The 12,895-nt window shown below is 37.3% G+C and overlaps 1 protein-coding gene and 1 non-coding gene across 6 annotated transcripts in view; one reads left to right on the forward strand and one right to left on the reverse strand.

Moving 5' to 3' along the window:
- LOC142337894 (uncharacterized) overlaps positions 1 to 12,895 on the reverse strand; it is a 164,393-nt gene that overhangs the window by 22,623 nt on the left and 128,875 nt on the right. For all 5 annotated transcript variants that reach the window (XM_075387516.1, XM_075387515.1, XM_075387514.1 and 2 more), the window contains 3 exons: positions 5,141 to 5,423; positions 4,353 to 4,641; positions 3,652 to 3,853 (listed from right to left, as the gene is read on the reverse strand). In XM_075387516.1, coding sequence (XP_075243631.1) covers positions 3,652 to 3,853; positions 4,353 to 4,641; positions 5,141 to 5,423 — 774 coding nt within the window. The remainder of the gene's footprint in view (positions 1 to 3,651; positions 3,854 to 4,352; positions 4,642 to 5,140; positions 5,424 to 12,895) is intronic.
- Trnag-gcc (transfer RNA glycine (anticodon GCC)) lies at positions 3,099 to 3,169 on the forward strand. Its single transcript has one exon. It is a non-coding gene; the product is annotated as a tRNA-Gly (tRNA).

Below are 12,895 nucleotides of genomic sequence, written 5' to 3' on the forward strand. Positions count from 1 at the left end.
AAATAGAAGTACTAACAACAATTTAAGGGAAAAACAAAAACTACTTGAAGATTTACAAAAATGATTCTTTTTGTCTATGAAAGAGGCCCGCGTGTAAAAGGAAAGTGTCACCTCTTGATAATTTACCTTACGAATAGCTCCCAATAAGACAGTGAACAGAAAAAAAGCAACTTCAAAAAGCTTTGACAAGTTATAGAAATTAAAATTACTCCAAATTCTTTAACAAACATATCTCAAAATCAATATCAATCAAATCGAAAGATTATCGAACCGGTAGAAAAACAATGGCTAATCACAACTCCCAAAACGCTACAACAAATTGAAGGAGATAAGAAAAACCGCTAAAAAGCGTTCAATAGGACAAAATGGCAACAAAAATCTCAAAAATGCGCCTAAAAGTATGGCATTTGCTCCAAAAGTTCAAAAATGACCCCAGACGTACTAGGCTGAGGATGTTTGAGTTTGAAAAAACTGCTTTCAAAAAACCGCACGTGATCAAAAAAAAATAATTCTAACTCCAATGCTAAACCACCATGTTTAAGCGCCAATCTTCACATGTTTTTACGGTCCTTGAACATGCAGCCTAGCGTTTTGCATTCATTTGTTTTGCATGTGATGCGCAATGGCTAACAACGCTCAAATCTGCACATGTGCGTGTGTTCTGTGGCTTGGTTTCAGCTTGCGTGTGGGTAATGTGTATTTGTTTGTGCTTGCGTGAGTCTGTGAGTGCGCATGCGTGTGTTCGCGCGCGTGTGTGTGCGCGCAAGTACGCATTCAAATGACCATTTTGCTCTTCGGTTTTGGGACGTTAACTTCGTTTTCAAACGTTTGCTTATTTTTCGAACGTTTGCTTGGTTTTCAAACGTTGGATTCGTTTTCGAACGTTCTCTTAACTTGACTGCCTACGTCTATGTGACTGTGTGTGTGCGTGCGTACTTGTATGTGTGTGTCTGTTAGAGAATGTGCGTGTTTGTGACCTTCAGCTGAATTGACGTTAATCATGGCATGGAGTACATCCACTGAATTTGGACATTGATTTTATGCTTGTGTGTTTGCGCATACCTGTTTCCGTGTGTGTGTGTGTGTGTGTGTGTGTAAATGTGTGCGTACTTGTGTGCGTGCGCTCGTGTGAGACCTTGAGCCGTTGACATTTAATTGAAGTTGCGTTAATGCAATACCGATTGTTCTTTTTACATATTATCTTTCATAATGCTTTGATTTTTGCATATCCAAGATGGCCGACGGTTTGGTAAGCATCCATTGGTGATCAAGATTAATTAAGGCGGGCAGGTCGAACTGCTCTTGAGGTTTGTGAGAATTTGTTCAGATTTTTTCATTGCCTCGGACTCTTATCCTGCAATTCAGTTATTTTCCTCGCTTCTTTTCGCTTAACCGTTCTTCGTTTTTCTTCGCTAAATTTAAGTTTCAACAATGACTGCTTTACCAATAAAAGGACTGCAGCAAAGCTTTAAAGCTGAAATCCAAAATTAATGAGCATCAAATTATAGTTGCTATTGAATGGTTGCAGACGAAGTTAAGTTATTCTGTCTGTCGGTCAAAAAGCCGAGTGCCGGACAGAAACAAACCTAAAAAGATTAGCACTTTTCATTTCTCTCACTTCTCACTTTTGTCCTTTCTTTTCTCACTTGATTTTCTCTTTTTTCGCTTTCTTTTCTAACTTTTTTCTCACTTTTTTCCTCCCTTTCGATTCTCAATTTCTTTTTTCTCTTTTTTTCTCACTTTTTTCCTCACTTTCTTTTCTCACTTTGTTTTCTCGCTTTCTTTTCTCACTTTTTTTTCACAATTTCGTTTCTCTCTTTTCTTGCTTTCTTTTCACGCATTTTTCGCACTTTCTTTTCTTATTTTCTTCTCTTCCTTTCTTTCTTTTCATTTCTCTCACTTTCCTCAATTTTTTCTCACAACCTTCTCAGTTTGGTCCTCACCTTCTTTCCTCACTTTCTTTTCTCATTTTCTTTTCTTTTTTTCTGTTCTGACTTTTTCTCATTTTTTTAAATTTTCTTTTCACACTTTCTTTTCTCAATTTATTTTCTTCACTTTCTTTTCTCATTTTCTTTTTTCACTTTCTTTTCGCAAATTCTTCTCTCTCTTTTCTCGCTTTCTTTTCTCGCTTTTTTCTCACTATCTTCTCTTCCCTTCTTTCTCACTCTATTCATATCTCTCACTTCTCACTTTCCTCACTGTTTTCTCACTTTGTTTTCTCACCTTCTTTCCTCACTTTCTTTTCTTTTTTCTGTTCTGACTTTCTTTCCTCGCTTTGTATTCTCACTTACGCCAAATATTTACGCCAAATTTTTGTACACCTACTTGTCTCCCCTTTCACAATGATGCTTCAACAAAACTTCTCTAAACTCTCTTATTTTTTTTTTACTTTTGTTCAGCAGATTGACATAAACACTTCTTTGACTTCCTCTAAGGCATCCTCAAAAATCAGAAGTCACCGTTTGTAAAATAGATCACCATTACTCCTCTACGAGTCGTGAAAAGACAACGGAACAATACAATTCAAACTCTTTGAATTGTAAAAACCAGGAACGCCACAATATTGCAACGCTCAGTTTACATCTTGGCAGTTGCAAAAAAGGTGGCGTCCCAATTCGATTCAAATTCTCTGAATAGTATAAATAAACAGGCCGCAACAATAGCCTGCTGACAAGATGATGGCGGCAATTAAAAAACTTATTCAACAGCAGCAAGTAACAAGTGACGTTGCGCTCACAAACTCAGCAGCTGATTAACAGAAGTCAATGAAAAATTGCAGTCCTCAGATGGTCGCACCAAAACCCGAGGAAAACGATGAATCGAAAACAAACCATCGATGCGATCAATAATAAAAACTTTTCTTTCCTGGCTAAAATCAAGTAAAGAGGGTCGTAGAAAGCACAAGGCAAGGAGAAACCAGAATATATCCAGATTTCAAGAGCCCTGGATATCTTGGTCATTTTATTTGGTTAATTATCCTTGGTTAAATATCATACGGCATAAAACGCATACTGTCATTTCCTTTATCCCTAAAATTTTTAAGGTGATAAGAGCAACGTAGTCAAGTTACGGTCAAGAGATCTAGGGGACTATCCTGAGCATCGGTGGTTCAGTGGTAGAATTGTCGCCTGCCACGCGATAGACCCGGGTTCGATTCCCGGCCGATGCAATCTTTTAATTTATTTTGTAAAATATAGCGAAGAGGAAACAAAGCATCTCACATGCAACTCGCGAATAACAATTGAATGCCAATCAACTATCTCAAACTTATTGTCAAGGAGTTTCGAGAACACTCAAAGTGCAATAAAATGCCATGCACAGTGTATTATTTTTTTCCTCATTCGAACAAACTCTAAAGGGGTTTATTTCGGTCCAGATCGTCTAGTGGTTAGGACATTGCGTTGTTTCGCAATAACCCAGGTTCGAATCCTGGTCTGGAAATCTCTTTTCGTGTATGTACATTGACAAAGCAATATAGCTTCTATAGTCACACTAAGTTAGCGCATTGTAAAAGTTTTGAATCTGTCATTTTTTCTGACTGTACAAGTGGTATGTCCATCTAATTCTGACTCATCTAATTGTGTTCACTTTAGGACATCACCGTTACAGACTCGTCACATTAATTGTAATAAAAAGTATAAAGATCCCTGCCTGATTGGTAATGATTTCACTGAGCAGTTGGTTTAGCTGGTCGTAGCATGCCTCCACCTTAGCCCCTAAGCTCCGCCTCTTGACGCTGACAACCGACTCAGAGGCAAAGTGAGTTGTGGGTTCCTCTGCTCCACCGGATAGACCAGTAGAAGTCGTTCTGTTCCTTCTCGTTACAACTCCACTGCCTCGTCGATCTTGATGACTGAAAATTCTGATGGAAAGATCGTGTAATAATTGATAGTACGTAAAAAATATAATGACGCTCCAAAAATCCTTCACTGAAAAACCCGCCTTACCTTAAATAGGTAAAGGTAAAAATATCAAAAACATAGTCGACTGACTTTCGCATATAGCCTCGAGGGAGGGAGGGAGGGGGGTTAGGGTTGGGAGGGCTGGACGAGAGGGGTCCAAATCGCCAGGAGGAGGGTGGACAGGGGGTGCTGGAGGAAGGGGGGTGCCTGAGAAGGGTGAGGGATATCACACTTTCAAAATTAAGAAATGCTCTTCACGCCATGAAATTGTCTCCTCAAAGCAGTTACTTGGAGACTAGGAAGTCGTAAGGCTCTAAGAGAGCTTCTCAGCCACTTAATGCCCTCCGGGCGTTACCTGTGTCCTGTATTTGAGAACGAAAAGTTGAACGGATCAGACGAAAAATTGCATAAAAAGAGACCGCATGACTAATATAATTGCTACTCACTCACCCATGCGCCGTAAAGCTATCATTCAAGCTCTCAACAGAAGAGTTGCCACTATGAGTTGTGAATGTCTTCCCATGAACAGCTCTCCCTGGAACTGAAAGCGTCTCATTCGATGCCAGTTGTTCTTTTTCTTTCTTGGCGCTGTCGTACTTTCCAAATGACGAAGAAGCAATCGGCTGACCAATAGGATTTGAGGAATGAGACTGATGTTGTGAGCTCGTTTTTGAGGAATTTGACCTTTGAGGCGACTGCGTTGAAATCGATGCAGCTGAGCTTGAGCTCTTTTTAAAGCCTGAAATGTGACTTATTTCAAGGAAGTTAATTAACTGTGGATTAATCAGTGATAACAGCTTGAAGAAGAATCAGGCATTGACAACAGAAATCAGTCTAAAATTTGAAAGACAAACCTAGTTAGTGCTGGCAAACAGAAATAGAACAAGAGTTTTTGAAATCTTAGTCAGGCAAACAATAATGAATTTTTGATTTTTTTGAAAACCCGCTTGATTAATTATACAGAAATAAGCTTTCCGACAAGTTCCTTCCTGGTAAATATTAAGTTTAGAATAACTAAATTCTTTTTCCAAATATTTTTTAAAGAAACCCATTTTATTGAAGCGTTTGCTTTGAAGAATGAAAGTAGCTTGTTTGAACTGTCGTAGTAAGTCCAAATACAATTAGTGTTGGTCTCAACTTTAAACTCAATGTTCCAATCAAGACTATTACATTTGGCTGTTTTGCTGCCTTTTTGTCACATGACTAATTTCATTAGTAAGAAATAATTTTAAGCTTACTGTGGTTTTTAGGCATGCCGAATCCGCTGACAAGTAAACTGTTGTCATTTGAAGAAGCGGGTGTTGCGCTTTGTGACGTAATAGAGTTGCATATTTTGAAGAACTCATCTCTCTCTGTTCTGGACTTGAGGGTTATTTTGCTAAGTGATGGGTACTTTTTGTCAATGAGGTGAACTTGTTCATCTGTTAGGGTCTCCCCCGCAGACAGCATCATCTTGTCAGAGCTCAGAACAGGCATCAGTCTAGGGACATTTAGCAGGGCGTATTGGGGGGCATTTTGGTCCTGAAGAAATCAAACAGTGATGGAACAGACAAGCCTGCCAAAACACTCGAAAAGCTTCTGTATTGAAGCAAAAACGCACTCAATGACTATAACACAGCCTTTCGTTGAACTGACAGAAAAAAAATTCGCAATTAAGTGAAAGCTCCGCCTAAGTGAATTAAAGGAAAGCCAAATTCAGAGTGAGGAAGTCATTTCTGTGAGTCAGGTAAGTCAACATAATCGACTAACGTCGGAAGAATTGCTCTCGAACGACTAGTGGGAGTTGAAATTTGTTGCAGCCTGCTACTCAAATGGTGAGGACTAAATTTACTAAGGAGAGTTTCTTATGACTCATCAGAGCTTATTATATACCATATAACTGCTAATAAAATTTAAAGTAAAAACAACGACACCAGTTTTGGAGCAGTTTTCATTTGACTTCTAGTAGCGAACTGCCCCAAATCGAGTTCAACTGCTGACCCTTGCGAATGAGAGAAGTTTAGATCAGGCAAAACAAAAAAGTCAAGGGCGCAAAAGCCACTCGAAAAGTCAATACGGTCAAGCAAAAATTTTGATGAAAAAAGACCGACACGTTTACAATAAATGCTCCAAACTTCGTTCGAGAGCAACTAAAAACCAAGGGAAGTCCAATAATAGCCCCATTCATTGCTCTATAAAAATAAACAACTTCAACCAAACGGACGAAAAAGGGCTAAAAACGGTTAGCTATATGTGCTGTGTCATTATCTAAAATCACTTTTAAAAGTCATTCAGTCAACGCAGCCATGATCGAAAGACTTCTCTTGCTCAGAAAAAAACTAGTTCACATGGCAATTATGTTCGCTTACGCTTTGAGGTCATAAATCAACCGAATAAATAGGAATTCCTGTTTAAAAACCTAAAGAAAATGAATGCTCCTCTCTCTTCAAGACATAAAAAGACCAACAGGACTAAAATAATGGCTACAAACTTCATTTGAGAGCAATTAAAAATAATGTTTGATAAAACCGTCTTTCGACCTTTGCTATACAAAGGAATAATGTAGCTGGACGATTGACAAGTGCATTTAAAAGTTATTCAGATTAGAGGATGACAGGGCGCTATTGAATAGTGTAATTTAAATTCTTAAACGCAAAATTCAGTTAATGTAATTTCAATCGACTAAACATAACAGACTAAACGTCAGAAAAATTGCTCTCGAACAACTAGTGTGAACTCTAATGATTGGCAGCCTGCTTCAGTCGGGGGGTGTGAGGAGCCTAAATGGGACTAAGAAGTTCAATAGTGGGCTTCAAATAAACACAAAGGTTAACATATACCACAATTAAGTAAAAATCGCCCCAGTTTCGGCGCAATTTTCAATTTGCATTTAATTTTAAATTGCCGCCAATGGAGTTCAGCTGCTTAAAATTGTGATTTAGAGAGAAATTTAGATCACGCGAAACGCAAAAAGTCAAGGGCGTAAAAGTCACTCGAAAATTCAAAATTGTCAACCGAAAATTTTGCATTAAAAAGACGCACACGTTTACAATAAATGCTATGAACTTCGTTCATGAGCAATTAATTTCTTGTTTTTAATTGAAGAAACACACAGCATTTGAAGAAACAAAGCTCACATTTGGCTCTTCAAAAAAATTGGCAAGACATAGCAAAATAAATTGAGTTGAGCGATTTTTAGAAGCGATTTAGAACTCGCAACGTTTGGAGTCCATCGTGAAAAAAAATGCGGGGATTATAAACAGGACATTTCCCACATAGTTAGTTGAAGAATAAATAACTAGCAGGCCCGCAAAAGTATAACAAGATCATTTGAAAAATAGAAGTTTTAAAATTCATTTTTTTTCTACCACCTCGGGCTGGAACACATGCCCCTCGTTCAACAGCCATAGGTACTACGTTACGTTACCGATGTGTTTGGTTTAGTATAATACCTCCAAGTCCCAGCAATTTTGTGTTCAACTTTTTTCGGCTTTGCTGACCCTTATAATTAGAAAGGAACGAGAAAAGGAATGAGAAAAGAAAGAAACGAATGAGAAAAGAAAGAAACGAAAGGGCGAAACAAGACAGAAGACAAGGGAAAGACAAAAAGGAAAAGGGCAGCAAAACGAAAAAGAAGAAAAAAAGAGAAAAGAAAGGAAGAGAAAGAGAGAAAAGCAAGATAAAACGAGAGAAAAATTGACCGAAGAAAAGACAAAATAGAGAGAAAATATGGGTGGACGACAGAGGAGAAAGTCAAAAAAGACAAATGAAACAGAGAAAGAAAAACAAACGAAACAAAAGAGCGAGAGAAAGGAGAGAAAAGAAAAAAAGGACAGAAAAGAAGAGAAAAGAAAGACAAACAAAAGAGAGAAAAAAAATCGAGAAACGAAAAACAGAAAAGAAAGAGACAAAAGACAGAAAAGCAAGAAAAGAGAAAAGCAAGAGAGAAGTAAGAGAGAAAAAAAGGAGAGAGAGAGAGAGAGAGAAAGCGAAGGGAGAGAAAGAAGAGAAAGAGGGAGCAGAAAGAAACAAATGAGAAAAGAAAGGAAAAAAGAACAGAAAGGAAAGAGTTAAAAGAAAGAGAAAAGAGACAGAAATGAAAGACAGGAAAGAGAAACGCAAGATAAAAGAAAAAGAAATTAAGAGAGAAAAGAAAGACAGAAAAAACACAAAAGAGCGGTAGAAAAAAGAAAAACAGAAAGGAAAGAGAAAAGAACGAGAAAATAAAGAGAAACGACAGAGGAAAGAAAGAGAAAATGAATGAAAACAAATAAAGGCAAGAAAAAAACAGAAAAAAATAGACAAAAGCAATAGAGAAAAGAAAGAAATGAAATAGAGAAGAAAGCAGAAAGAACAGAGAAAAAAAAGAGAACGAGAGAGACAGAAAAGAAAAACAAAAAACGAAAAGAGGCAGAAAATACTATCAGAAAGAAATGAGAGAAAAGAAAAACCAAAGACAGAAAAGACAGAGAAAAGCAAGAGATAAGAAAGACAGAAAAGTGAGCGAGACAAAAAAGAGAAGCAAAACAGGAACAAAAGGAGGAGCCAATAAAGAGAGAAGCTAAACAGGAACGAACAGAAAGGATGAGAAAAAAGGCAGAAAACAACAGAAAAGAGAAAACAAAGAAAAAAGAAAAGCAGAGAAGAAAGAGTACAGTAAAACAGAAAAAAAAATAGAAAGGAAAGAGGAAAGAACGACAAGCTAAAGAGAGGAACGAAAAAGAAAAAAAACCATTAAGAAGCTAAAAGGAGAATAGAACGAATAAAAAAGAAAAAATAAACGCAGACAAGTACAGAAAAAGACAGAATAAAAAGCAGAACGACAGAAAAGAGAAAAGCAAAAGAAAAGGAGAAGAAAAGGAGAGATAAAGAAAGGAAAAAAGAAAGAGAAAAGAAAGTGAAAGGAAAGATAAAAAGCAGAAGAGACAGAGAAAAAGAAATATAACCAAAAACAAAACAAATGAAGAAAATAAAAAGAAAAAGAAGGAGCAAAGAAAGAAACGGAAGAGAAAAGATCTTCCTTCAAAAGTAAAAAAGGAAAACAGAACAAAATCTTCACAGCCTAAATTGTGAAAAAAAACTGGCTAAAGTTTTCAGGCAAAGCTGAAAACAAAAGAAGCAAAAGATTGTTTAAAAATTGGTCATGCAAACATTCAGCGTAAAAACTTCCGATTAAAAACATCCGCAGCTATCCAGTCATTGACCTTTATTGCATAAATTACTTTTCGGTCACTGACTTCTTGACAATGACAGCTTTTCGGTCATAGGCAGCTTTTCCAAAAATGAACCATTTTTACATTCAGTATTCAGTCATTGACCTTTACGGCATAGGTAACTTTTCGGTCATTTACTTTTTGGCAAGGTCAAGTTTTCAGTCATTGACCTTTTTCAACAAACATGCGAATCAAAACGCTTTGATGTATATTTAAGAGGCCGTAAAACTTGAAGATTAGGAGCTAGTATAGGTATTCGAATTATTTCTAATATGTAGATTGATAGAAGATAGATAGTGACAGGAGAAAGGCGTGGAGCACAAAAAAAATGTGAAAAAATGAGGGAATTGGAGAAAGTGGAAACGGATGCGACGTTAATGGACAAAAATCCCGATAAAAACGCGGCTCATCTGTTTCTTAGCTCAACTCATTGCGCTTCTGCCTCGTAACTCACGGACCCCGGTTCGAATCCGACTGTTGCCAGTCGCTTTTTGCCGAAAAACATGTTTAGGGGCTGTTAAAACATGTAAAGATTAGGAGCTTAAACATGGTGCCTTTTATGTCGACAATGAATTAATATATAGATAGATATAGATGACAGCTTTTCGGTCATAGGCAGCTTTTCCAACAATGAACCATTTTTACATTCAGTATTCAGTCATTGAACTTCACGGCATAGGTAACTTTTCGGTCATTTACTTTTAAGCAAGGTCAAATTTTCGGTCCTTGACCTTTTTCAAAATACATGCGAATCAAAACGCTTTGATGTGTATTTAAGAGGCCTTAAAACATGTGAAGATTAGGAGCTTAAACAAAGGTATAGGTATTCGAATTATTTTTATTATGTAGATTGATAGAAGATAGATAGTGACAGGAGAAAGGAATGGAGCACCAAAAATTGTGAAAAAAGGAGGGAATTGGAGAAAGTGGAAACGGATGCGACGTTAATGGACAAAAATCGCAATAAATACGCGGCTCATCTGTTTCTTAGCTCAACTCATTGCGCTTTTGCCTCTTAACTCACAGACCCCGGTTCGAATACGACAGTTGCCAGTCGCTTTTTGCCGAAAAGCATGTTTAGGGGCTGTTAAAACATGTAAAGATTAGGAGCTTAAACATGGTGCCTTTTATGTCGACACTGAATTAATATATTGAAGATATAGATGACAGCTTTTCGGTCATAGGCAGCTTTTCCAAGTTTGAACCATTTTTACATTCAGTATTCAGTCATTGACCTTTACGGCATAGGTAACTTTTCGGTCATTTACTTTTTGGCAAGGTCAAGTTTTCAGTCGTTGACCTTTTTCAAAAAACATGCGAATCAAAACGCTTTGATGTATATTTAAGAGGCCGCAAAACTTGTGAAGATTAGGAGCTTAAACATGGTGGTATAGGTATTCGAATTATTTCTAATATGTAGATTGATAGAAGATAGATAGTGACAGGAGAAAGGCGTGGAAAACAAAAAAAATGTGAAAAAAGGAGGGAATTGGAGAAAGTGGAAACGGATGCGACGTTAATGGACAAAAATCCCGATAAAAACGCGGCTCATCTGTTTCTTAGCTCAACTCAATGCGCTTCTGCCTCGTTACTCACGGACCCCGGTTCGAATCCGACTGTTGCCAGTCGCTTTTTGCCGAAAAGCATGTTTGAGGGCTGTTAAAACATGTAAAGATTAGGAGCTTAAACATGGTGCCTTTTATGTCGACAATGAATTAAAATATAGATAGATATAGATGACAGCTTTTCAGTCATAGGCAGCTTTTCGAACAATGAACCATTTTAACATTCAGTATTCAGTCATTGAACTTTACGGCATAGGTAACTTTTCGGTCATTTACTTTTTGGCAAGGTCAAGTTTTCGGTCATTGAACTTTTTCAAAATACATGCGAATCAAAACGCTTTGATGTGTATTTAAGAGGCCCTAAAACATGTGAAGATTAGGAGCTTAAACAAAGGTATAGGTAGTCGAATTATTTTTATTATGTAGATTGATAGAAGATAGATAGTGACAGGAGAAAGGCATGGAGCACCAAAAATTGTGACAAAAGGAGGGAATTGGAGAAAATGGAAACGGATGCGACGTTAATGGACAAAAATCGCAATAAATACGCGGCTCATCTGTTTCTTAGCTCAACTCATTGCGCTTTTGCCTCTTAACTCACAGACCCCGGTTCGAATCCGACAGTTGCCAGTCGCTTTTTGCCGAAAAGCATGTTTAGGGGCTGTTAAAACATGTAAAGATTAGGAGCTTAAACATGGTGCCTTTTATGTCGACACTGAATTAATATATTGAAGATATAGATGACAGCTTTTCGGTCAGAGGCAGCTTTTCCAAAAATGAACCATTTTTACATTCAGTATTCAGTCATTGACCTTTACGGCATGGGTAACTTTTCGGTCATTTACTTTTTGGCAAGGTCAAGTTTTCAGTCATTGACCTTTTTCAAAAAACATGCGAATCAAAACGCTTTGATGTGTATTTAAGAGGCCGTAAAACTTGTGAAGATTAGGAGCTTAAACATGGTGGTATAGGTATTCGAATTATTTCTAATATGTAGATTGATAGAAGACAGATAGTGACAGGAGAAAGGCGTGGAGCACAAGAAAAATGTGAAAAAAGGAGAGAATTGGAGAAAGTGGAAACGGATGCGACGTTAATGGACAAAAATCCCGATAAAAACGCGGCTCATCTGTTTCTTAGCTCAACTCATTGCGCTTCTGCCTCGTAACTCACGGACCCCGGTTCGAATCCGACTGTTGGTAGTCGCTTTTTGCCAAAAAGCATGTTTAGGGGCTGTTAAAACATGTAAAGATTAGGAGCTTAAACATGGTGCCTTTTATGTCGACAATGAATTAATATATAGATAGATATAGATGACAGCTTTTCGGTCATAGGCAGCTTTTTCAACAATGAACCACTTTTACATTCAGTATTCAGTCATTGAACTTTACGGCATAGGTAACTTTTCGGTCATTTACTTTTTGGCAAGGTCAAGTTTTCGGTCATTGACCTTTTTCAAAATACATGCGAATCAAAACGCTTTGATGTGTATTTAAGAGGCCTTAAAACATGTGAAGATTAGGAGCTTAAACAAAGGTATAGGTATTCGAATTATTTTTATTATGTAGATTGATAGAAGATAGATAGTGACAGGAGAAAGGAATGGAGCACCAAAAATTGTGAAAAAAGGAGGGAATTGGAGAAAGTGGAAACGGATGCGACGTTAATGGACAAAAATCGCAATAAATACGCGGCTCATCTGGTTCTTAGCTCAACTCATTGCGCTTTTGCCTCTTAACTCACAGACCCCGGTTCGAATCCGACAGTTGCCAGTCGCTTTTTGCCGAAAAGCATGTTTAGGGGCTGTTAAAACATGAAAAGATTAGGAGCTTAAACATGGTGCCTTTTATGTCGACACTGAATTAATATATTGAAGATATAGATGACAGCTTTTCGGTCATAAGCAGCTTTTCGAATAATTAACCATTTTTACATTCAGTATTCAGACATTGACCTTTACGGCATAGGTAACTTTTCGGTCATTTACTTCTTGGCAAGGTCAAGTTTTCGGTCATTGACCTTTTTCAAAATACATGCGAATCAAAACGCTTTGATGTATATTTAAGAGGCCTTAAAACATGTGAAGATTAGGAGCTTAAATATGGTGGTATAGGTATTCGAATTATTTTTATTATTTAGATTGATACAAGATAGATAGTGAGAGAAAGGCATGGAGCACAAAAAATTGTGAAAAAAGGAGGGAATTGGAGAAAGTAGAAACGGATGCGTTGTTAAT

Source organism: Convolutriloba macropyga, chromosome 4 (assembly GCF_964194025.1).
Source record: "Convolutriloba macropyga chromosome 4, txConMacr16.3, whole genome shotgun sequence".
Lineage (NCBI taxonomy): Eukaryota > Metazoa > Xenacoelomorpha > Acoela > Convolutidae > Convolutriloba > Convolutriloba macropyga.